The sequence below is a fragment of the Oryctolagus cuniculus genome, chromosome 8 (assembly GCF_964237555.1).
Source record: "Oryctolagus cuniculus chromosome 8, mOryCun1.1, whole genome shotgun sequence".
Lineage (NCBI taxonomy): Eukaryota > Metazoa > Chordata > Mammalia > Lagomorpha > Leporidae > Oryctolagus > Oryctolagus cuniculus.
This window is the reverse complement of record NC_091439.1, coordinates 116,416,236-116,443,076: the sequence shown is the minus strand read 5'-3', so window position 1 is coordinate 116,443,076 and position 26,841 is coordinate 116,416,236. Positions and strand designations below refer to the sequence as shown.

The 26,841-nt window shown below is 44.2% G+C and overlaps 1 protein-coding gene and 1 long non-coding RNA gene across 4 annotated transcripts in view; one reads left to right on the top strand and one right to left on the bottom strand.

Annotated features, from left to right (window-relative positions):
- The window catches only part of CSMD1 (CUB and Sushi multiple domains 1), a 2,053,194-nt gene that overhangs the window by 728,440 nt on the left and 1,297,913 nt on the right, over positions 1-26,841 (bottom strand). The window contains exon 1 of one of the 3 annotated variants that reach the window (XM_070047235.1): positions 1,337-1,693. The exons of the other annotated variants lie outside the window; for them this stretch is intronic. Coding sequence (XP_069903336.1) covers positions 1,337-1,535 — 199 coding nt within the window. The 5' untranslated portion in view covers positions 1,536-1,693. Of the gene's footprint in view, positions 1-1,336; positions 1,694-26,841 lie in introns of those variants that run through there. 3 annotated transcript variants of the gene reach the window in all.
- The window catches only part of LOC127487372 (uncharacterized), a 29,724-nt gene continuing 4,691 nt past the window's right edge, over positions 1,809-26,841 (top strand). Inside the window, exons 1-2 of the long non-coding RNA XR_007914194.2 lie at positions 1,809-1,867; positions 2,075-2,141. This is a non-coding gene — a long non-coding RNA (uncharacterized lncRNA). The remainder of the gene's footprint in view (positions 1,868-2,074; positions 2,142-26,841) is intronic.

Here is a 26,841-nt window from a genome sequence, read left to right as displayed (position 1 = left end):
ATCTGCTGGTTCACTCCCCAATTGGCCTCAATGGCCGCATCTAGGCCGATCTGAAGCCAGGAGCCAGGAGCTTCTTCTGGGTCTCCCCCGCAGATGCAGGGGACCAGGGACTTGGATCATCTTCTATTGTTTCTCAGGCCATAGCAGAGAGCTGGATCTGAAGTGGAGCAGCCAGGTCTCAAACCGGTGCCCATATGGGATGCCAGCGCTTCAGGCCAGGGTGTTAACTCACTGTGCCACAGTGCCAGCTCCTGGTTTCCACTTTCATAAAAAAAACGTTTAAATCCAGAGAGAAAGCAATCCCCTCCCACCGGTGTTGACAGCTGTTCTCATGACCAAGCGTTCACTGTGGGAAATCTCCCCCAAGGAGACAATGACCAGGAAGTCCCTTCAGAAGACACAGGATAGAACAATGGCTTCAAAAGTCAAGCAGTTCAATCACCCCATCTATTCAAGTATCCATTTCACTGCTCAAACGAGGAGTCCCCAGGTGAGGACGGTGCCCTCCAAGGGCTCAGGTGTGTCCATGCAGGTGAGCATGGACACGGGGACCTTTGGGCCTTGTTACCAGGACCTTGAGCAGCAGCCAATGGCGCTGTGGGAGCTGGGGTGGAGCCGGAGCCCTGGACGGCATCAGTGCGGCCCCGGACAGCAGACATGGATGGAGGGGAAGCTACTCTGCGAGTGTTCAGTTCTCACCCTCTCCCTCGTTTCCGTGGCCTGGCGTGAGCGTAGCGAGCCCGGGTTAGCCACAGCCCCTCCTGGGCACCACCCGATAAGGCCGGCCTGAGGTTCAAGAGTCTCATCTGCAGGACTCCAGGCAGGCACCTGACAAGGTGCCTCCACACCCCGAACCTCAGTGGCCGGACCCTCACAAGGAGGACCACCGCAGCCGTGCCCCGGCTGCCCAGGGCGCTGGCCATCAGGAGCGAGCTCGGCAGGAACTGGCTGGGTCGGACTGTGCCCTCGGGGCTGAGACCACCCACCCTCGCACAGGGAGGGTGAGGCGAGCCCCCGGCCCTTCTACGACGTGAGGGCCGCCCGGCTCTGCGGTACCGGACCTGAGGGCTCGCCCGGGGCGGGGTCCAGGTCATTCAGTCACAGGCTATCGGCCAAGGGCTGGGTCAGACAAGCACTGGCCCGGGCATTCCCGGGAAATGAGGGCGGGAGAGGAAGCCGCGCTCCCTGGAGGGTTCTTCCCCTCCGTGTGGCTTACAGTGAAGAACACGAGGCCCGCGGTGCCCGCGTCGGGGGATCTCACGGTGGGCGCGGGGAGACTCCTGTGGGGAGCCCGCGCGGCAGCGGCCTTTCGGGGACACCCTGGCCCTCTGCTCACCCGCACGCCGCTGGCCCCTCCAGCAGACCGACAAGCCCGCGTCCGAGGGAGCCCGTCTGTGCGGGCTTACACACGGTATGTCCCCACGCTCTGCGCTGGGCACCTGCACCTCGGGGCCGGGACTCCACCGTCCACAGCCGCCGCCATCTCCGCCCGGGCTCCCTCCTCCAGGCGCACAGGCCTCTGCCCTCCTGCGCATGCTCGCGCCCCGCCCCCGACTGCGCGGGTGGCCAACCACAAGGCAGCGCTCTCGTTCCCGCCTTCACGCCCTCCGTGGCGTCACATCCGGTTTGCAGCAGCTGCGACACCTGGGCTGCTTTGCGGCCGCAGCTTCATCTCGAAGTTACTCGCAAGGATGAAAATCGTGCCGAGTGACGAGCCGGAGACCTAGTGCCAACAACAGCGTGTGAGACTCGGATCAAAGGCCGCCTGGAGTAACGGGAAAACGGCTCCGAGCTCCGCAAGCCGAGGGCGAGGGCGAGGGCTGGGGAGCTTTGTGGCGCCATGTGGAAACCAGAATTCCCACATTCCGTGAGCTCTGGGACTTTAAATTAAATTTCCAGCAGGGGTACTTTTGATCACTGGTCTTTCACTAAGATGGTGTCGCGGTGCACCCTGCCCCTGCCCCGAATGTTTTTTTAATTTTTAATTAATATTTATTTTGTGTATTTGAAATACAAAGTTGCGGAGAGGTAGAGGCAGAGACGGAGGGCTTACATTCTTTGGTTCTCTCCCCAGATGGCATCAGCGGCCGGAACTGAGCCAATCTGAAGCCAGGAGCTGCCTCCCGGTGTTCCACTTCCACGTGAGTGCAGGGGCCCAAGGACTTGGGCCATCCTCCCTGTTTCCCCGGGCACGTCAGCAGGGAGCTGGGTTGGAAGTGGAGCCCCCAGGACTCAAAGCGGTGCCCAGAAGGTATGCTTGCATTGCCGGCGGTGGCTCTGCTCCCTATTCCAAGACACTGTCCCCATCTCCCTGGTTCTTAGGTTTGTCTTCTGCTCCCTGGTGAGTTGGTTTGTTTTTGGGTGGAATAGAGCCTCAGGACATGCTAAATAGAACGAAACACACTAAGATACTGTCTCAATAATTCAGAGTAACAATTCCAAATAGACAGTAGTTACCATGGGCCAGGGGGATGTTTGGAAGATGTTGATCAAAGGGTACACAAGGCCAGGTGAGAATAACTCCAAGACATCTAGTGTACAAGCAAAGCATCACATATTGGGAAATTATTGAGAGAGTTCATTTAAGCGTTCTTATCACAAAACAAAAACGTAAACCAAAGAAGTCCAAATAGCTGCCAGCTCTTATTTAAAAAAAAAAATATGGAGATGGCAATTTCTTGGAAAAGTATTTTCAGTTTAAAAGTAGAAAAGTTTGAAAAACAGAGCAATAACTACCTACACTGTATCATTACCATTATCTATACAGCTGCTTTTACTGTCATCTGTCAGAAGTTAGGTTAAATCACGCTTTCTTAAGGTGGTTTGAAAATCTTCCATGTTCATGCATTGGAAGAATCAGTCTCATTTTGATGTCCATACTACTGAAAACAATTTACAGATGCAGTGTAATCACAAGCAAAATACCAAATACATTCTACTTACATCTAGAAAAAATGATGCTAAAATTCCTATGGAAACATAAGAGAACCCAAATAGCTAAAGCAATGTTATACAACAAAAACAAAGCCAGAGACATCACAATAATGGATCTAAAGACATACTACAGGGTAGTTCTAATCAAAACAGCCTGCTGTTGGCCAGAAATAGACATGTAGACCAATGGAACAGAATATAAACTCCAGAAATCAATCCACACATCTTAAACCAACTAAGCTAAAATCAATCCCTGGAGCAAGGACAGTCTCTTCAAAAAAAAAAAAAATCCACTCAAAATGGATCAAAGACAAAAATCTACTACCCGACACCATCAAATTACTAGATTTAATTTAATACCATCAAATTACTAGAGAACATAGGGGAAACTCTGCAAGACATTGGCATAGGCAAAGACTTCTTGGAAAAGACCCCAGAAGCACAGGCAAACAAAGCCAAAATTGACAAATGGGATTACATCAAGCTGAGAAGCTTCTGCACCGTGAAAGAAACACTCAACAAAGTGATGAGGCAACTGACAGATGGGAGAAATATTTGCAAATGACACAACTGATAAAGGGTTAATATCCAGAATCCATAAAGAGCTCAAAAAATTCAACAACAACAAAACAAACAATCCAGTTAACAAATGGGCAAAGGATTTAAACAGGCATTTTTTTAAAAGAGGAAATTCAAATGGCCAACAGACACTTGAAAACATGCTCAGGATCACTAGCCAACAGGGCAATGGAAATCAAAACCACAGTGAGGTTTTACTCACGCCAGTTAAATGGCTGTCACACAGAAATCAACAAACAACAAATGCTGGTGAGGATGAGGGGGAGAAAAGGTACCTTAACCCACTGTTGGTGAGAATGTAAACAGGTATGGCCACTGTGGAAAGCAGTATGGATATATATCAGAAATAAGAATATAGAACTACCATATGATCCAGCCATCCCACTCCTGGGAATTTACCCAAATGAAATCAACATATGAAAGAATTATTGTACCCCCATGTTCATTGCAGCACAGTTCATAATAGCTAAGATATGGAATCAACCCAGATGTCCTCAGCTGTTAACTGGATAAAGAAATTATGGTAAATATGTATTATGAGTACTATTCAGCTATTAAAAAAAATGAAATCCTGTCTTTTGCAACAAAATGGACACAACTGGAAACCATTATACTTAGTGAAATAAGCCAGTTCCAAAAAGACATATACCATATGTTTTCCTTGATCTGAGGTAACTAATAAAATACCTAAAATGTAATGTATTGGAGTGAAATGGACACATTGAGATTCAATGATTTCTTACTGTCCTTGTCTCTTCTGTTGATGAACAGTGTTGTTTTTTCTTCATACTATTTATTGAATTCTTTTACTTAGTGTAGGGTCAACTTTAAGATCATTAAGTAAACTGAAAGTAGATCTTTATAAAAATTAAGAGTAGGGATAGGAGAGGGAGGAGGATTGGAAGGAAGGTGGACAGAAGGGCGGGTAGGGTGGAAAGTATCACTATGTTCCTAAATCTGTCTAAATGAAAAACATGAAGCTTATATTCTAAATGAAAACCATGAAACCTGTGTAACTTAAATAAATTTTTTTTTAACTTTTATTTAATGAATATAAATTTCCAAAGTACAGCTTATGGATTACAATGGCTGTGGGTGGGGGGGGGACGTTAAATAAAATTTTTAAAAATTAACTAAACTTTGGGAAATCCACTGCTGCACAGTTCTTTGGTTTTTCATTGTCATTTCTAGAAAGCAGAGCAAAGTATGAGATGAGTGCAACTGTTCCACTTGGTGCATCTGCTGTCTCTGTCTCTCCCACGTCTCTGCAGGAGGGGCTGCCCTGTCTGTCCCTGCCCCTACTGAAGCTCCTCCCGGTAGTCCCAGCATCTACTCCCTCACCTGCAGCAGGAGGACTCTGAACATCCCTGAGGTCCACAGTACCTTTCATTCTTTCAGGGAATCAAGTCCTGGCTTCTGCTCTTAATATCTCTTTAAACTTCCTTTACCAGGGACATGACTCAGCATCCATAACTGTGTTTACCAACCAAGCTTAGAACATTTCAAATAAATAAAAAATGTAAAATTATTTGCAACAAATTTAATTTCCTGAATGCAAAAACAGCAGCTCACAAGAAAGCTCATATCCACAGAGGAAATGGTTTCATCTGTACATACCAACTATATTGGATTTGAAAATTTTGGTTTTTAAAATAAATGGGTTAAAATAGAAGCTCTGGGGCTGGTTTTTTGGTGTAGCAGATAAAGCCACTGCCTGCAGTACTGGCATCCCATATGGGCAACTGGTTTGAATCTTGGCTGCTTCACTTCCCATCCAGCTCTCTGCTATGGCCAGGGAAAGCAGTGGAAGATGGTTCAAGAATTTAGTCCCCTGAACCTGCATGTAAGACCAGGAAGAAGTGCCTGGCTCCTGGCTTTTGATCAGCCCAGTTCCAGCCATCACAGCCATTTGGAGAGTGGACAAGCAGATGGAAGACCTCTCTCTATTTCTGCTTCTGCCTCTCTGTAGCTCTGCCTTTCAAATAAATAAATAAATCTTTAAAAAATAGAAGCTCTGTTTGTTGATGTTTTATTTAACTCATCAGATTATCATAATTTTACCAATATTTCTCTAAGCTAAAATATTCCACTTAGGTGGAAATATTCACTAAAATTTATGGCAACAATAGTAAAACCCTTGGAAATTCTTAGTCTTATAAGAGTTCTTTCCACTCTCTGCCAATTCCAAATGTCTGTGTAAGAACAGATTAAAAAGGTAAGTTTATTTTGGTGCCCCATCTTCTGAAATCCATGCATATGAAGAGCATGAATTTGTGTATAATTAAAAAGCAATAAGCCAGAACTGTGGTATAGCAGATAAAGCTGCCACGTGCAATGCCAACACACCATATGGGTGCTGGTTCAAGTCCTGGCTGCTCCACTCTGGATCCAGGTCCCTCTAATGTGCCTGTGAAAGCAGCAGATGGCTCCAGTGCTTGGGCCCCTGCACCCACATGGAACACCTGCAAGGAGTTCTTGTTTTCTGGCTTCGGCCTGGCCCAGCACTGGGAGTTGCAGCCACCTGGGGAGTGAACCAGCGGATGGAAAATCTCTCTTTCTCTCGCTCTCTCTCTGTAACTCTGAATTTCAAATAAATAATATTTTTTAAAAAAGTAAAAATATACATAAATTAAAAATCCCTTTGCACCAAAATAATCTTACCTTTGAATTCTGCTTTCCTGTGAACTTTCTAAACCCCCTCCGTGTACTGAGTCTCCTCTCTGTCAGACTTTTGTTCTCTATCTTACTTGGACTTACAATTTATATCAATAGCTTTGTATTAAATCTGATAAACAGTTGCATTCCATAAGCTACAAATATTTATTTGTGCATTCCGTTTCTATAATAACAAACATGATTTGTATTTAAAATTCTGTTTTTATAGTCACTAATTCTTGTGTTGGGACATAACAGCATTTCTCAGATTTTTGTTGTTTCTGTTGCTCACAGACTGTTTGGAAATTTTTCTGTTTTCCTTATCAAAAAAAAAAAATGAAAACCAAAGTACTTTGGGATTATCTCAAAGTTTTGTGAATATTTTCCATTTATTCACAAAAATGGTACACTTAAAGGAATTTCAATTGTTTATATTCCTTTACTTCTTATAGAGTTAACTTTTCTGGAAACATTTATGCAATCATCCTTTATGAATTGTTTATCATATTAGAATTGCGTTCAAAATACTCAATTGTCTTATCTGTAGATCAAGTTATTCCCCCTGATTTTTTAAACATGTTTTTAGATTGTATTTTTAGTATGTTTAGGAAGGGTCATTATTCAGATCATGTTATAATTAAAGTATTAATTTAAATTTTTAAAATCTATCCTAGTACCTCCACAGGTAAGTAGCCCAAGACTCATTACATGGCCCAGCATTCATTCAATTTCCTGAGCTCTGTTATTTGCTAGACTGCCTAGCTCATGTGGGAGCCCAGCAGGGCTCATGACGACTCTGGTCTCTCCTGGCCTGGACAGTGGATGAAGGAGCATCCAGGTCTTCATCAGTCCTTGTCACTTTACAAACATGGCTCTGTCATTTTCCTCTTCTGCATAATTTTCTTTTCTGCTTGATCAATCTAATTATATGTGTATGCATATTATTCTATTTCCCATTTTTATAACCTAAAACATAGCACAGACCAAACCAATCAGCAACAAAATACAAGCACGCCAACTAGCAGAAACCTTTCACAGCCTCCTGAGCTGCTCCTGCCTGCTTTCTCTGCTCTTCTGTGGCTGAGGAAGGACAGTCTCAGCTAAGTGTCTGCCTTTTGCGTCTCTCCCTGTTCTCTGCTGAGTCTGAAAGCAGCCCTCATCAAGGTCAGCTGGGAGTCCCTGGTGTTAAATCTTTTGGTCAGATCTGCATTGTCCTCTTAGGCCCTGGCTCAGTCACGCTCTCTCTCCTTAACACCCTCCCAACCCTTGCCGCCAACCCCACCCTGTCTGGGGGCTCCTCTTCCTTCTGGTAGAAGGCTAAGTGTTGCTAAGTGTTGTTGATCAGTGTTTACACTTTCCACGTGACTCCCTTGGTCTCAATGAGTACAAAAATCATAATCTAATGAGAAAGCATCATTTTTTACAATATTAGACTTTCAAAATTTTTACACATTTGATGCTGCACCAAGTGCTCTATATACAACCTAGTTAATTCTACCAAAACTTTAAGATTTCATTATTATTGTAAATATTAACCAAAAATGAGCTAAAATGAGGCTACATCTTTTAAGTCATAAAGCCTGAAGAATTAGCACCACTGTCAAAGATGGTGGTATCAGACTCTAGGACCTGCTTTTTTTTAAGAGAGATTTATTTATTTATTTGAATGTCACAGTTATACAGAGAAAAGAGAGTCAGAGAGGGAGCAAAGTCTTCCATCCGATGGTTCACTCCCCAGTTGGCTGCAACGGCCAGAGCTGCACTGATCTGAAGCCAGGAGTCAGGAGCTTCTTCCAGGTCTCCCACATGGGTGCAGGGGCCCAAGCACTTGAGCCATCTTCTACTGCTTTCCCAGGCCACAGCAGAGAGCTGGATCAGAAGTGGAGCAGCCAGGTCTCCAACCAGCGCCCATATGGGATGCTGGCACTTCAGGCCAGGGTGTTAACCAGCTGTGCCACAGTGCAGGCCCCAAGTACCTGCTGTTTTACCACAAGATAATCCTGTATCCTATGAGGCACATTGCTTATTTTATTCAAATTTGCAATATCAGAATTATATTTTCACAAAATTTACATTACATTGTATGGTGTAATAATCACATTAGTAAATGAATCTTTCAATGATACATTTTTCAAATTCAGAATCTGATTAATCAACTCTTTAAACATAGTAAACATCTATTAACCTCTATCTTATGATTGTAATAGAAGATATTTACTGAGCTAGCTAACATTGATTTTGCTTTTATCTTATATATATATATGTTTTATTAATGAGACATTACAAAAAATTCTGGAAAAACTAAAAATTATCCTGAAGGGAACACCTGGAAATAACCATTGTTACACTTTTTATTATTAATTTCCAATCCTGAACTCATTGCATCTGTAAGATAATAGGGATGCTGACGTAGGGACACATATGTGGTGTTTAAGAATAAAAAGAAAACTGTAAATATATATTTATCCTGACTACTGTAAGCATTTTTCCTCAAACTGCTTTAACCTATTGGTCATAATATATTGAACTTCTTTACTATAAGATCCTAGTGTCCCCCCGCCCCCACTTCTTGCATTTGTGTGTAACCACCCCTGGATTACATCATCGTGCTAGTCACTTTCACAGGTTGATATCATGGTTCATCAAGGAAGTTGGTCCATGGAGCCAAGCTGATTTCCAGACAGGCTGTGCCACCCACCCTTCTAGGAGCATGTGATTATCTTTAGAACATCACCTTCACCAACCTTGTGTTTTAAGATTTAACTTATTTATTAGGAAAGCAGAGTTATAGAGAGAGAAGGAGGAGGGAAGAGAGAGAAAGTGGGAGAGTATCTTCCATCTGCTGGTTAACTGCAAATGGCTATAATGAACAGGGCTTGGCAATCTTCTGCTGCTTTCCTAGGCACATTATCAGGGAGCTGGACCAGAAGTAGAGCAGTCGGGACTCAAACCCGTACTCATGTGGGATGTCAGCATCACAGGTGGAAGCTTAACCCACTGTGTCACAATGCACTGGCACCGACCTTGAGGTTCAGTGTGTGTGTATGAGTGTGTATGTGTACAAACACAAACTAACCTGGCAGTTGAAAACATCACGACATTTGCATTTAAAGGAATTAACATGTTTCTTGGCTTATACTTTGAGCTACATCTTGCTATCATTATTCCATACATTATTTTATGGGGAGCCTGTTCCTACATCTTTTTTAAAGTGTAGAAATGCTTATTCTTCTATCTTAGGTTGTATTGCAAGCCTACTCACACCAGGCATCCACATTTTTACTAGATTTTTATGCTGTCCTTAAACAGCAACCTTTGAGGAAAACTAACTACCAAGTTTTAGGAACTAAATGATCAAAACTTCATTTCTATGTTTAAATCAACCAATATCCTTTCCGTGTTTGAGCTTGGTGTTATAAACGATCTTTTGCACTTGCGAAGTCATGAGCTTTTTATTCACTAAAATTGATTATATCAATAGTTTTATTGTTTATAACCCTTGTTGATTTGTTATCAGGGTTTGTTTTCATCTAATGTCATTTAATATCACTATAAATTAACACAGAAATCTTTTATATTGGGAGCTATATTACTGCAGGAATAATCATGTCAAGGAAATGTGAAGAATTAGTGTGGGAATACCCACAAACACTTGGTGATTGGATTCTTTGCCAACTTAAAGGGTAATTACAGAAAAATGCTGTATTTAAGGAAGGCAATTAACTTTATTTGTCCCACGTGTGCTTAACCAATCAGGGACTCTCTTTAAATAATGCATTTCCTGTGATTTACATTTTGAGACAAAAGAACATTCCCAATTTAACTTGGGACAAGTTGGGATTAAAAGATTATTCTACCTAGCTTTATAAGGATTTACTGGTTTATTCCAAAGACATTATTTTAAGCAATTTCTCCAAAACAGAGTGAGGATGGAAGGAACCCGGAGATAAGAGAAGGATGAACACGAGGGAAAGGTGAGGCGGAAGGCACCAGCTGTGCTGCTGGGCCACAGAGGGGTGTGGGGCTGGTGGGAGGCGTGGGCAGCACTGTCCGGGATAACCCGCCTCTGCCAGCACTCTGCTCTGCCCCTTAGCACACCCTTCTTATCTGTGCTTCACTGCCTGAAAAGATCTCCTATCGTGATTTTCCACCATTTCCCCACGGGTGTTCTCACAGGCCATTTAACTTGCAAGACAAACTTTGCAAAATGTTCATTTCCGTCAAAGGACCATTGTCCTTGAAGTCCAGAGATCTGAGCTGCGGTCCTGCTTCTGAAATCTGCCAAGACACCGAGTCACAGCCTTGGATTTCCCTGTCAATTAAAGGAAGGGCTTGAATTCTGCGGATTCCCAGATGCTAACATCTGGTACCTGTTGTCCATAGTGAAGGAAGAACACAGGGAGGCAGGTGGGTGTGCAATTCAGAGTGGAGCTCCCTTCTGCCCTCTATCATATTACAAGGTGGACATTTGGAAGAGCATCTTCACAGACTCTGAAATGCAAGAATACACATATCCCCTGCCCAAGCAAGGCACTGACACGGCCAAGCACTCTGCACACTTAGAGAAGTGGCTGGGAAGGCTGTCAGGTCAGCATGGGCCACAGAGAGGGGCTGTTCTCATGGAATTCATGTGGGTGCACCTGCTGTGCTCCCAATGGGTACTGCTTGCTTACACAGAGGGAATCACCAGCTTCCTATCAGGCTAAAGCCTGGCACTCACACACTATCACTTCTGAAGTTAGCAGTGAGATCCAATCACTATTCTGATCTCTTATTAGAGATGTCACCGTGACAGGTTGACTATGTCCCTAAGTCTCTGATTCTTCAGCTATTTAATAGAGATGGGTTGTGTTGTGGTGCAGCAGGTTAAACCTCTGCCCATATCAGCATCAGTTCAAATCCTGGATGTTCCACTTCTTATCCAGGTTCCTTCTAATGCACCAGCAGAAGATGGCATCCCATCTAAATGTGATCCTGCTGAAGCAGAAGATGGCCCAAGTGCTTGGCACTGTGCCACCCACATGGGGACCAGGAGGGAGTCACTTGGGCCCCTGCCACCCACCTGGAACCAGGATGCAATTGCTAGCTCCTGTCTTTGGTTTGGCCCAGCCTCAGTCATTTCAGCCACTTGCAAGGTAAGCCAGGTAAGGAAGAGTGAGTCTGTCTGTCTCTCACAAACACACACACACACACACACTGCCTTTCTTTCTCTCTCTCCCCCTCTCACACTGCTTTTCAATTGAATACGTTTTGTGAAATAAAGACAATTATAATCTAGCTTATAGTGTTGCCATGAATGAGATAACCCACAAGTGGGCTGAGAAATGCAATGTCTGGCCCACGGAGTTATGCCATGTGCTTGTAATTTGCCTGGTGCCAGAGGGAGACCTGTCCAGTGGATGACTGCATTGAAAGAAGTATTTTTGTCACCCCATCTTCAGCTTTTTCCTTGAACTTCACCCCACAGAAGCAGCTGGGTTAGAAAACATAAATCCCCTAAGAAAAATTGCAAAGAATTAGGGCCATGTCTCAACATCCTCATCTCCAACAGAGAAACTGGCATCATTATAAATGATTGCTTCAACTAATCAATGAAGTCCACAAAGGAAAAAACGGAGAGGGAATGAGCTGCTGTGACATCACCTTGGCATCTCTGGTATGATAGCCACCTCTTCCACGTCAGGCTTGGTGGAGGCTGTTCAGGAACACCAGCCTCAGGGCCAGCTGTTTGCATCAGTGCTGCCCCAGCACAAATGGGCTCTGTCAGACCCAACAAGGGCTCTCAGTGATAAATCCAGTACATTTTTGCTTCTCCTGCCACAGACCATACGCTGGGGCTGTGCAGTGCAGCCATGCACAGGGGTGACTGCTCGCAAGAAATGACACTTCGCAGCACTACACAACTCACAGCATCGGTGCAAAGCCTTATTTCGTGAAAAGAATAACAACGTACGCCTCGTCCGTGACCCGTGGAGAAGCTCCAGTGGTACCTAGCGGTCTGCATGTACACAGGAGCCTGGGAAATTTATTTCAAGGGGCAGGGTCTTGAAGCTTTCAGCACCTCGCACTGTTCAAAGCAGCCCCATGGAATGCGAGATGCTGACAACTGTGCCTTTTGAATAATCGGGGAGGAGTGCGCTACTAAAAACATCCATTTCTCTTTCTAGCCTCTGTACCATTTTCTAAAGAAAACCATTTCAATTGTCAAATGATCATTTTTCCCTGGGACCTGGGGCACGCGGGCAGGGAGAACACAAGTGGTACAGTAAGGACAAGTGGGAGCAGTGCTACCATCTTCATCATGGATGAAACCTCCTCTTCAGCCCTGTGAAATGACCCCTCAAGGTCAAACCTCCAAACACCGAGACCCCAAGGAGCCAACTTGGTCCTGAGTTTGCCCTTCGGGCCTCAACTGTGATAGCAAGACAAGCAATGGTGACGTAGTACCTGGCACAAGGGGCATATTTTCAGAATTTTCTCTTTACTTCTAAGTGCTGATGGTATTTTCAGCTTAAACTTGTTTCCCTCTTCTCTACTTTTAATTATTCTTATTTTGTAAATACCATTATTTTGCTGTTTACCCACCAATGCTTTTGGAAAAGCTTCATTAATTGCATTAAATGACATATTAAATCAAAGTTAATGTGGTGAAAAAAAGGACTGCATTGTAAATTCTTTACATGGGAGTAATAAGATTTCTCTCTGAATGAACACCCCTCATAAGCCATTTTTGAGAAATTAATTACAGGGAGTTTTCTGAGAAGTGCTCTCTGAAGAAAATAGCAGGGAACTCGGAGCCCGTATAGTAGCTGACAATCTGTGCCAAAGCTGCCTGCCCCATTCTCTGCCTCCCACTGTCACCAAAACCCTCCAGGAAGCTGGCATGCTGGCTGTGGCGCTGCTGTGAGCGATGCAAGTAGGGGTTTGTTGGAGCAAAGAGTCCAGAGAATTGGGAATGCAGATGTCTTCAATTTGGGAAAGCAAATATTTCATAATAGCTAAGAAATCAACACATTGATTAAATTCCTAATATTTTAAAAACAGTTGTGTGAATTACAGGTTTTCAGAGTGGTTTACCATTTTTTAAAGATTTTTTCATTTTATTTGAAAAGCAGAGAGGGAGGGGGGAAGGGGAGAGGGAAGGAGGGAGGGAGGGAGGGTACCTTCCATACAGTGATTCACGTCCCAAATGCGCTCAATAGCTGGGAAAGGAGGAAGCCAGGAGCCTGGAACTCAGTCTAGGTCTTCTGTGAAGGTAGTAGAGATTCAACTGTCTAGGTCATTACTTGCTGCCTTCCAGGGTGCACATTAGCAGGAAGCTGTTTCAATGGCAGAGGAGCTGGGACTTGAGCCAGGCTCTCCAGCACGGGGTGGGGATGACCCAGCTGCTCCAAAACCAGCAAGCACCCCTAACTACTAATCTTGATTAAACATAAGAAAACACATGCCCCAGTCCAAGGCAGATATTGACTATTCTGTCATGAAAAGAATCTATCATCTTTGAATTTTTGTTTATAACCTTTATCTCTTTCCCATAGTATTTAAAATATTGCCCTGATAATTTGAAAAGGACCACGGTGAGGAAAGTCCCCATTAGAAATATGTGTTGCAGGCATGAAATGCATGTGGCAGCACAGTGTTCTGTCAATTGCCCTGGGGATAGCTTTTTCTGGATTCTACATTATGATCTAAGGTTCATTTAGGTTACGTTTTCTTATTATCTCACTATACAAGACATACAAGTTTTTCTGCAACAAATTATTTCAAAGGCAGAGAGATAAAGAGGGAATGAGAGATATTTCCATCTACTGGTTCTCTCTCAAAATGCCTGCAACTGCTACAGGTGATGGCTCAAGTAATTGGGTTCCTGCCACCTATGTGAGGCCCTGATTGCAGTTTTTGGTACTGAGCATTTGGGGAGTAAACCAGCAGATGGGAGCTCTGTGTACCTGTATTTCTCTTTTTCACCCATATGGGTGAATATATATATATATATATATATATATTATACATATAACTACATATATATTGTACATATATGTATATGCAACTTGTGGGTTGCGTATACAGTGTAGAGGTGCTGGACAGAGGGACTGGCCATACCTTTCTGTCGCACACCAGATGGAGACGGATGATAGGAGCTGTCATTACATTACTCAGAATAGTGCACAATTTACAACACACAAATTATCTCTGGAGTATTCCATCTTTAGATCACAGTTGAGCACAGATAACTGTAACCACTGAACAGGAAACCACAGATAAGGGGCAACCACTGAGTCACAAACTCAGTGTCTTAAAGCAGCAACCATTCACCTCACTGTTCTGTGGATCAGACCTCCAGGGTGTGGCTCACCGGGATCCCAGGTGCCAGGCCTGGCACTCAAGGACTTGGTGGAGCTGGCTTCCCCTTTGAGTGTCCTCGGGGAGAGCCCTCTTTAAAGCCACGCTATGGTGAAGGCTCTTCCCTGTGGCTGTCAGGATGTGGTCTGTGATGGGGCCATGCTCAGTTTCTGAGGCCCACCTGCTTCCTGCTCTGTGCCCCCTCAGCCTCAAGTCCACGGGGACTTCTTATGTGCCATCTCCCCAAAGAGTGAGTTCCCAGGAGGACTCCTTCAAGGGCTTGTGAGATGAGATCAGGGTCACTGAGGAAACTGTTCTTCACGTCAGCTGAGCATACAACTTGCACTACTCAGCAGAGATTGCTGTTCCTGCTTGCTGAAGGGGAGGTTCTTTATACATGGCATGTGTCTCTAGGGACCATCTGAGCATTGTGTATTCCTATATTCACAGTTGGGTCTTTGGTGATATTTACTTAAAAACAATAGACAGTTTGAGAAGCAATAACATTGAATAGCCCTACTCTTGACTGTTGAGGAACTGCTTTTACTTAATTTCTTTTCCTTTATCATTTTTCCTTACCATTTTTCTTTCATACTAATCATTGAATTCTTTACTTAACATAGAGTTAACCATATGTGTATCAAGTTAATTGAAAATAGATCTTAGGGGCTGGGGCTGTGGTGTAGTGGGTGTGGCCCGGTTTGAGTGTCGGCTGCTCCACTTCCAATCCAGCTCTCTGCTATGTCCTGGGAAAGTAGTAGAAGATGGCCCAAGTGCTTGGGCCCCTGCACCCACGTTGGAGACCCAGAAGAAGCTCCTGGCACCTGGCTTCGGATTGGCACAGCTCTGGCAGCTGTGTCCACCTGGAGAATGAATCAGCAGATGGAAGACCTCTCTCTCTCTCTGCCTCTGCTTCTCTGTAACTTTGCATTTCAAATAATAAAATGATTTTTTAAAAAAGAAATATATATTTTAAAAAAGAAAAAAATAGATCTTAGGAAAAATAAAAGTGAGAATAAGAAACAGAAGAGGAAGGGGTTAAGAGTGTGGGTGGGAGAGTAGGCACAGTGGCAAGAATTACCAAGATCCTAAAGTTGCAGCTGTGAAATGTATGAAGTTTGTAACTGCAAAGCAGTATAATTCTGCATACATTCATATAGACTTACTTCTAAGGTACAGTTTAAAAACTTGCAATGGGCTCCCAAATTCCCTTAAGCTGGCTGGTAAAAATAGCAGCTTAATGTTATAGAGATCATATGGATAGGATTAAGTGGTAAAAGGACCATATAGATAGGATCAAGTGTTACAGTGCTCATATAAATAGGACTAAGTGTTTGGTAATAATAATAGACATAATTAAAAAGAGTGAATGCTCCAACATGGGAAGCAGTCCATTTAGCAACCTCATAGAATGACAATCATTTCAAGTAGAAGTTTGACCTCAGAATCAGCTCTTAAGGGATGCTGGTTTGGCTGAATAGCTCAGGGGAGCTTTCAGGCAGGGAAAGCCTAGACACCGGGGCAAAAATTGTTCTACATGAAGGATCTCTGTGGGTAAGACCCCAGTGGAAAGAAGTGGCCATCAAGGAAGGATGTACTTTTCTTTGAAGAGAGGAGATAACTTCCACTTTCTTATGGCCTTGTCTAAATACTAAAGGAGGTTGTGGATTCAAAGGTTTCCATAGCCTAGGCAGCTCATGTCAAGAGCCTCAGGTGATCACTGCCGTCATACATAAGGGTGTTAATTGTTAAATAAACAACAAGAGTCACTGTGCAGTAACTTTCCAAGAAAGACCTCTGTCCTCTAAGATTTGCATCATGAGACTTAATAGTAAAACTTGGTCTCAAGAATCACTTCCTTTTAATGTATTAAGTGGAGGATATTCTTATGTCTCATAAGTTATAGTTATGTCTAAGAGCTCACAAAAGATGTATCATTCTTGGGTTCTTCTTTAAAGATAATTAAGTTTCCAAAAGGAAAGAAGGGGGAGGGAGGAAAGAAGGGAAAAGAGAAAGGGGAAAAAAGGGAACTCGCCTTTGAGATGCCATAACTTTGAACAGCCCTTGTCTGGACGATTGAGGAGCAGTTCTGTTGTGATTATTACTGTTTCCTTTCTCTCTTTCTCTTTTTCTTTCTCATACTAAGCTAGAATAGAGCTAATTCTCTGTATATAAAGTTAAATGAAAATAGATCTCAGTGAAAAACAGGACAGGGAACAGGAGAGGGGAGAGAGAGAGGGGTGGGAGAGTGAGTGGGAGAGTGGTTATGGTGGGAAAAATTACTATGTTCCTAATGTTTATTTATTCATGAAATGTATTCAATCTAATTAAATAATTAAAAAACCCAATCATCTAGCATTCTCAAATAATAATTGGATAGTGTTTTTGCTAATGACAAAAGCTGTGTTTTCAAGCAAATATTAGAATCTCGGGCATAACCTTTACATAACTTCTTAACACTTAAGGACTTTTCTGGAAAGATCAGTGGTGATATTAGCGAATGTGATTTATTTAAAGATGTTTTACAATTTGTTAATGATATTGCACCAGCATTTGGAAAAAATAACCCAAGAATGTCCTATACATGACACCCTAACAAGCACGTGTGGTTCAAACTTTCATTCAAAATGCAAGATAGATCAATAGAGCTCACATAATGAAGTGTAGAAAGTCCATTTATACTGCTTGGTTTCCTCATTGCAACTAACTTTCAAGAAACAGCCATTTGTTAGGCGAAATTTAGTGTGAAAGAAGGATATTCACTACTGCATTAGTAGGCTGTTAAAATGTCCCTCTTTTCCAAACACAAGTGCACTTCCAAATTTTGGGGAAACAGCCAGCGTTGTGGTGCCACAGGTAAAGCCACAGCTTGCAACATCTGCATCCCATATTGCAGCACCTATTGGAGTCCTGGATGCTCTGCTTCCCATCCAGCTCCCTGCTAATGTACCTGGAAAGGCAGTGGAAGATGGCCCAAGTGCCCGAGCCTCCACCTCCACATGGGAGAACAGGATGGAATTCCTGGCTTCCATGTGGCCCAGTCCCTGCTGTTGCCACTACTTGAGGAGTAACCCAGTGGATGGAAGAGTTTTTTTCCTTTTGCTCCCTCTCCCTCTCTGTGACTCTTTTAAATAAAAAGTTTTTAACAAAAACATTTGTAGAAAATAAGATTAAAATATGAGAGATTCTGCTGCAAAAAAAAAAAACAAACAAAAAACAAAAAACAAAACAAAACAAACAAACAAACAAAAAACCACTGAAATCCATGGATAGGATGGGATGGATCTTCAAAAAGTTAGCAGAAAATAGGGTCAGTGTCATGATGTAGCAGGCAGTGCTGCCACCTGAGACACCAGCATCCCATATGGACACAGCCCATGTCCCTTCTGCACCACTTCTGATCCAGCTCCCTGCTAATGGCCTGGGATAAGCAGCAGCAGATGACCCAAGTACTTGGGCCCCTGCCACCCATGTGGGAGACCTGGATGAAGCTCCCACTTCAGCCCGGCCAGCCCTGGCCATTGTAGACATTCAGGGAGTGAAACAGTGGGAGGAAGATCTCTCTGTCTCTCCATGTATCTGTAACTCTGGTTTTCAAAATAAATATTTAAATAAATATTTTTAAAATAGCAGAAAATAAGTACTATGAAAAACTCTGCATGGAATTCAAATTTTTGTAGCAAAACACATATTTTAATTCTGTTTTCTGTGAACTTCTTGGTGTACTCTCTCATCCACCTTTGTGAGTTTGCTCTTTGACTTTGGGGAAGACAACAGAGCAGAGCACGCTGAACACAGCAGTAGACGTGAGAAACCAGCCCTTTCTACCAGCCAGATGAAACAGATTTGCAAAGACGTAAGACAATGAAATTATTCACAACACTCTTTTATTTTTGCCTCCTGAAAAGTTATTTTCACAAAATATAGAATGCTGATTTTAACGGAATATTATCACTTTAAATGGTAATAAAATATTTGAATATTCATCTAAATGCAATTATGATATATTAAATACCAATAACCATAATCCACAGAGGATTTTGTTTTAGATTTTCCATAATTTTTGAAAGGGCCTTGAGAATGAAGGTTTGAGCTCCCTTCCTAGGCCAGAGACAGAGAAGCAAAATGAGACCTGAATACCAGTTCCCTCCCCACATCCAAGCAGGTTATCTATGCTGGGGTCAAGGGTTACAGTTCAGGAGGTCTATGAACTTAAGTGGGAAAAAAATTTGCATTTTTTCCCACTAACTTATCCTTGAAAAGGAACAGTTTTTTTCCTTTATGAATGTGGATAAAGAGCCATGGCAGTGCTGCAGTATTTTCCTCCGCAGAAATCACAGGGGTTTCTGATTGCATTGAGTTACTGCAGATCCATTTGGGTGTAATTTCTAAGGCAGAATACAGCACTTTTAGTCCTGTCACGGGTCCTAAGGAAATCAACAAGCACACACATCCCTATGTCCAGATCTTGTAAAAATGCATTGATGACTGCCTCAATAGGACTAGCTTCTTTGGTTTGTTTGTTTCTTGTTACTCATTTTGTGCAGTTACAAATGCTTTTCTGAGAAGAGGGCTGTTAACCTACCTCTCCAGTCTCCTGGATGGCTTGGCAACAACACATAACTGCAAACGTTCTTCCGTGAGAAGGGAAGCAGCATCAGGATGGTAGCTGAATGAGATTATATAGGGTCAATGGAGAACTTTTTTGGTGTTTTTGGTGGTAGCAGGCATGTGTTCACATTTCCCATCCTGAGCTGTGGTAGCCTGTTTGTGTTTAATGGGGATGGTCTAGAGGAGAGGAGGAGACTGCTGGCCTAGGACCAAGAAGGTTCTGGGGTGTCTAAGTGCTAGAACCGAGTGTCCCAGCAGAGAGCAGTCTCAGAGGACTGGAGAAAGTCTCAGGCAGGGTGGGTACACTTGCTATTGGGGTGTCAGCAAAAAAGAGTGGGGACTCCAGGGGACCTGGAAACCACTGGCCTATGGCCTTTCAGGAGCTGTGACTCAGGATGCCCACTCACAGGCCCAACCTAAAATGCATTCATGAACAACTTAACAACAATGGAGGCCAGCCTCCCGCCTTCCATACTGGGCTGGACCTAGTCACTCAACTGCAATGAATAAGAGCAAACAGGTGGCAGTGATTGTGTGTGGCTGTGAGACCAGGTCCTAAAAGGCAATGTGGATCTCTCCTCTCCCTCCCTCTCGGGTTTCTCACCCCTCAGGACGTAAGCGGCCATGTCATGAGGACACAGCAGCAGCTGTGGGAAAGGCTCACTTAGTGGGGAACAGAGCTGCTCTTCCACCAACCAACCAGGTGCTGACCTGACCTGCCAATCAGCATGCAAATAAGCAGGTCCTCCCCCTACAGCTGAGCCCTCAGAAGCCTGTTAGCCCAGCCACACCTTCAGTGTAAACTCCTGAGATGGAGCCAAGAACTCCCAGCTCAGCAGCTCCTACTTCCCCAAGCAACATTAAGATAATAATTTGATGGTAATTTATTATGTAGCAAAAGACTACCATTCCTCATACTCTAATGTAGATTTTTGCAATGACAAAGGATGATATGGCAATGTTAAAAATGGTGGGGCCAGCAGTGGATGGACTGTGTGAAGTTGGATGTCAGTTGTTAAACTGAAGCCTACAGAACCATCTCCTGCAGATTGTTTTCCTTCATCACTGTGTGTCCTGGTCCTGAATCTCCATGTGTGTAGAGTCACAGGAGCCTGGTATCAGTGTAAACACTGCTGTGCTATGAGTGCTGGGAAATCATTGCTCCTACTTCATGCCCTAGGAGTGGCATCTGTCCTGTTTCATAAGAGGTATGAGGTTTCTATTTAGCAGTGGGTTTTATTTCTTTAGAAAAAAAATGTTTATTTGAAAAACAGAGAGACAGAGATCAATCTCCTCTCTACTGGTTCGCTTCCTGGATGCCCACAACAGCCAGGGCAGTGCCAGGATGAATTCAGGGGCCCGGAACTCTATTTGGGTCTCTCATGGGTGGCGGGAATCCAAGTACTTGAGTCATTACCTGCTGCCCCCAGGGTCTGCAGTAGCAGGAAGCTGGATCAGAATCAGAAGCAGAGCCAAGATTCACACCCGGGTACTCCAATAGGGAATTCAGTTACAAGCAATGTCCCACCTGCTGGACCAAATGTCCGCTCTGCTTACAGTTTCTTTAACTACTGACAGAAGTGCGCTGCCTATTCCTGGGACCTGAGCCCTCCTTGTGACTCTGCCCTCTGATGTAAGTGGACCTGCGTGTTCTTAATACTCAGCTTAAGAGTCACGATCAAGCAGCCCATCTCTGGTCCAAAGACAGATTCCCTGCGCTCCTAGAAAAAAAATCCCTGTCTGGTGGAAGCTGCAGTTGACAAAACCAGCACTGAACTACAGATCTACATGAATGGGCACACGCACCAGTAGGAAACATGTGAGCTCACTCTCCATGGCTGGTACACACCCTGTTTGCTCTCACTATGAAGGTAACAGCATTTAATGTCACCTTACATGCTGTAATTCCACAATATCCATGGTTATTCACGTGTATAATATTCAACATGGTAGGGATGGTTTCATTTAACATAGCTACTTTTGATACAGCTGTTTGAATGTTTTATTCTAATGGTATTTTATTTAAATGATTGCTTCTGATAATTATCACTAAGGAAGAATCGAATTCACGCCTGAGGCCCAGCTGGCACAGAAGCACAGATGCCCACATGACTGCAGAACTGCAGTGAGCCCTGACTCACTCACAGGGAACATGGGAGTGAGGCTGGGACACAGCCCTTCCCGGGAATGTGCTCCCATCCACCTGGATACCAAAATGCCTGTGGGCTTCTTCAGTCTGACTTGCTAACATGGAGAGATGTCCATGCGTGCATGAAAACCTAACAGAGTTTGGAAGGCAGAGCAAGATGGTGACCAAATAGGTTGCTATGGTGACCAAATTCCTGCAGAGACACCAACTTGAATAGCTACTCCCACACCAAGGCACCTTCACACGAGCTAAGAAACCTACGCGAGAGATTGTCATGCCTGGCTTTAGAATAATAATAATAATAATAAAATAATAGTAATAATAGATGCATTGAAGAAGGCAGGAAGTAAGAGTTGCTGCAACACCCTTCCCCCAGCTCCAAGCTGTGCAGCTGTACACTTCCAACTGGAGAGAAGAGGAAGTTAATTCCAGACTTTAGGCTTGAAATCCATACCTGTCCTGTCACCGTAACACCTACTGCCAGACAGGGTCCCGCAGCCCCTGTCACTGGATCAGTACCTGTAGAAACAGTCTCTGCATCCACCTTAGTCAAAGGACAAGGGGCCACCTCTTGTATTCCTCCTCCAAACTCTAGCACACACAGAGCAAGACTCCAGGTGTTGGGAATTCACATAGGATTTTGCCTTGGAGCTCAGTCCTGGGCCTAGTATGGGGAAATCCAGCACCAGACAAAACCTAAAGTTTTTTTTCCCTGGGGTAGTGCTTGCAAGTGGAACCTCTGGATCGGTGCCAGCAGCCAGTGGAGGCCTCTGCCTGGCAGGGTGGACACACTGTGGTCTGGAACCATTCTGCATGGATCAGGCACATACTCCTGGCATTGCACATGAACCTGAAGCCACTAGACTTGGTACAGCCCAGCAGTGTGTCTACATGGGGGGGCAAGGGACTGCTTTAGTCACCCCCACCCCCCTTCTGGCCTCAGGAAGATAACAAGGAGCAAGATGAACTGCTGGGGAATAGGAAATGAACTAAACTCAAGTCTGTGTCTTGATATTCAGAGCTGGACTTTAAAACCCAACGCTGCAAGGCTGGTGTTAGGACGTAAAGGGGAAAACTGCCACCTGCGACAGCAGCATCCCATTTGGACAAGGGCCATGCCTCAGCTGCTCCACTTCTGATCCAGCTCCTTGCTATGGCCTGGGAAAAGCAGTGGATGGTGGCTCAAGCATTTGGGGAGTGAACTAGCATATGGAAGATCTCTTTCTGCGTCCGCCTCTTCCTTTCTATAACTCTGCCTTTCAAATAAATAAATAAATCTTTAAAAAAATAAAAGTAAAGGTGATTCTGACACACACTACACTAAGGGTGAACCTTGGGAACATACGAACTGAAAACAGACACAAAACAAAAAATACTGTTAATATTCCACCAATATGAGGTACTTAGTCAAATTCATAGAAAGAGAAGAAGGCAGTGGTGGGGAATGAAAGTTTAATGGGTACACAGCTTCAGTTTAGTGAAATACAAAATATTCTGGAGATGGACATGGTGATAGTTGCACAACAATGTGTTTAGTGCCCTTGAGCTGTGCAGTTAAAAGTTGTCAGGATGGTAAATTTTGAGTTATGCTTGTTATGCCACAGTAATAAACAGTAGCTAAAAGTTAATGAACCACCTCTCTTTCAACATCAAGGTAACGTAGGCTTGGTGCTGTTCCAGCTCGGCCTCGGTGGAAGGATTGGCTTATATTTCAACCAACAGCAGCAAAAGGGCTTTTATTTTGGAGACCACCATTCCGGAGAGGTCTTGTAGGAAACACAGTTTTGGGGAGAAACAGAATTCCCTGTGATCCTGAAAACTGTGTAGTTTGGGTGATCAGCCTTCGGTTACAAAGACTAATTACTGATACATTTATTACATAAAATGATGTTCATGTCAAATTCTGCCTGATAATTTCCTCTTAATTTTCCTAACAGTATCATTCTGTTTATACAAGTAGAGGCATGGCAGGGATACTTGTGTCTAAATACTTTCAAATGTGTCATCTACTGCATTGTTAACATTTATTACAAAATAATGAGAACTAATGTTGCTAAAACATTGGTAAGTTTGCCGGCGCCGCGGCTCACTAGGCTAATCCTCCGCCTTGCAGTGCAGGCACACCGGGTTCTAGTCCAGTCGGGGCGCCGGATTCTGTCCTGGTTGCCCCTCTTCCAGGCCAGCTCTCTGCTGTGGCCAGGGAGCGCAGTGGAGGACGGCCCAAGTGCTTGGGCCCTGCACCCCATGGGAGACCAGGAGAAGCACCTGGCTCCTGCCATCGGATCAGTGCGGAGGGTGAACCAATGGCAAAGGAAGACCTTTCTCTCTCTCTCTCTCTCTCACTGTCCACTCTGCCTGTCAACAACAACAAAAAAACCACATTGGTAAGTTTGCCATGATATAACACACACAACTGTCATCTGCAGAGAGAGCTCTGAATCCACCAGCAAAGCCTCTAATCCAAGCCTGGGCAGTAATTCTCCATGTGACCTCAGCATGTCCACCAACAAACACACTTTTATGGCAAAAGTGGACAACCTGTCAGAAAATTATGTTGTTGGCTATTTGGCAAATTTGTTCATGGCGAGATTTACTACTAGTCAATAAGCAATAGTGTATTAAAATACTTCGGGGTATTAAGTGCAAATTCTTTCTCGTGCACCTGTCCTTCTCATGATGACTAAGGGTTTGCGCTTAGACTGTTTTAATCTGCTGGTGCAGGTGCCGCCACAGGCAGGTGCACACTGTCCTGGGGCTACATCAGCAGTGAACCTTGTGCATATGGCTACAGCCACCCCTCACTCTCTGTAGGCTCACTTATCCCTAGACATTCTCAGCCCAGCTATCTGCCTCTTTAAATAGGGATCATGACAGCTACCCTCATGGTAAATTCCCCTCACACCCTTGGAAATACAGACAACAGATATCCCACAAGCTGCACTAAGGACTCTGCACCAAACAGTCAATGTCCACCTTGGCAGTGAGCAGCACACACCCGGACAGTAAGCTGTCAGGATAAGCTGTTGGTATCATCAGTGTGACTTCATCTGAAAAATCGTAGGTGAACTCCACCAAGAGGAAGGCAGGGGGCCCACCAGGGGAGTGATCTCAGTGAGATGCATGGGTTCTCAAGTCCTTTTGCCCAAGGCCCACGTCACCTCTTCCATGCAAATTCAGAAGAGGGGGAGGTCCGTGAGCCCTCCTGACCTGAGAGTCTGCAGCAGCCCAGCACTCCTACTTTCAAGTTCTGGTGCTTAATTTGCAGGGAAAACTCAGCCCTGTGTGAGTGAGAAGACTTGGGAAGACATGAGTGATCATCATGAAGCCTGGAGGCACTCCCATTCCCTGACCCGTGGATCCCATCAGATGGGCACGTAGTGTGGCTCCCTGCTGATGTGTGCGGAGCTACTCCAGGGCACGTAGTGTGGCTCCCTGCTGATGTGTGCGGAGCTACTCCAGGGCACGTAGTGTGGCTCCCTGCTGATGTGTGCGGAGCTACTCCAGGGCACGTAGTGTGGCTCCCTGCTGATGTGTGCGGAGCTACTCCAGGGCACGTAGTGTGGCTCCCTGCTGATGTGTGCGGAGCTACTCCAGAGGTACTCATGCAGGGGAGAAAACATGTGATGAGTTGGACTCTCCTGCCTCGCCCTGAAGGGTCCTTGGCTCAGTCACGTCTCCTGTAGACAGAGGAACACACTAACAGCTGCACAACCTTCTCATCTCCTAGAAAGGTCAGTGCCCAGGCTTATTGCTCATTACCTGATCACCACTGAGCACGGATACAGCTAATTTCAGAGCAAAGACTCCCATCCCTGTTGGCCTTCCAGACCCATTCTGGCTTGACAGATGCCTGCTTGTGGCCCTAGGCAGTGGTAAGGATCACACCGGCCCCCAGCTCATCGCCAATGACTGGCTTTGTGTACCCTGGGCCTGCAGTACTGCCAAGGTCACATCTCTGTTACTCCCTCCTCAGACAGCCTAGGTTTCCTTCCAAGGAACTGGGCTTTACCAACTTGTACCCCCTTCTCCCAAGGCAATGCCCTTGAAACAGAACAATTTCACAGGTCTGGACCCCATCCCTGTGGAGAGCAGCAGCTGGGTTAGTCTGAAACAAATCTCTAAACTCAATGTGATGATGTGTTCTAAATGACTCAGTTCACATCTTATAGGATATTAAGAAAAATATGCTATAAGTGATAAGAGAAAGTGCTTTCAGATATTAGGAAACATGGAACAATTAGTGCTTCAAAATGCCATTGCTTGCCAAAGTTGCTTTCTTAAAAAATGTTTTAAACATTTTTCACATAATTTCCCCCAGATCAAGGTCATTTTGAAGCCAACTCTTGACCATAACTGCAAGAGTTCATAAATATTTCAGTGCACATCTCTAAAGGATTTCAATTCTTTCAAGATGAAGTAACCACAATACCACTTTAATATGTAAGCATACAATATTCCCTTCATAGCAGCAAATATCCAGTTAGACAGAAATTTCCACAATCGTCTCATTTTTCAATATCGTGTTATCATCCATCCAGGATTCAAGTACAATGCATACGCTGTAAATGGTCGACATGTCTGTTAATTACACTTGAAACTTCCGTGGGCTCTGCTGGCTTCTTCCTCTCCACTCCACAGTTTACATCTTAGACAACATGGACTACGTGCTTTTCAGAAATTTCCATATGTAGATATTGTAAATCATATTTCTATGAGGTTGTTTAGTTTTTGAATGTTGTTTTTGTTGTTTAGTTTCTAGAATATCCTAGAATATTTTGTAAATCATCAGTGAGATAAACCCTTAACAAAACTCAGCTTGGATAATTTGTTAAGAATCTTTCTGTACTTCTTTTTGGAAGAATACAATATGGTTTTTCCTTTGGTCTATGATGCTAGGAGCCACTGGTAATCATTACCCGAGTCTACAGCTTCATGAGAGGCTAGAAAGAGGGGACATTCTTGCTCCAAACCAGGCTGGATTTTATCATAATATGATCCATTCATGTAAAACAGAGCAATAGCTTTGAATATGAGCCTGGGAGTTACACAGATCAATATTAGATTTGAGTTCTACACCCCCTAATTTTAGGTCCTTGGCCAATCACTTGAACTTTCTATTCCTCTCAGTGATCAATGACAAAAAGGTCTAATATTCATGTTGACTTCCAAGGCTACTAAACAGATTATATTGGCTAGTGCACTGATTTCATGTTGTTCCACCAAACATCAGTGCAGAAACAAGGATTTGAGAGTGTTCCATTGACTTGGCAGGGATTCTGGGAGGCATGAGAAAGGGAAGAGGAAAGGAGAACAAGAAGTGGAAAGAATATGATTGATGTTAGATATTGCACCAGACACCAGGTCACCAAAACACCCCAAGTCACTCTGGGGTGCTATGCAGAATGAACCTGAGGGAGTCGGAGGCAGAGAGATTCGCCCAAACTCCAAAGTCTGCATGGGTGGAGGGGCATCACATTCCCACCACGTGTTCTGTGCTGAGCAAGAAGCAGAGACGAGGGTGCAGAGGGGGCTGCTGTCATCTGAGGAGCAGCACGGGTGCAGGAAGTCCA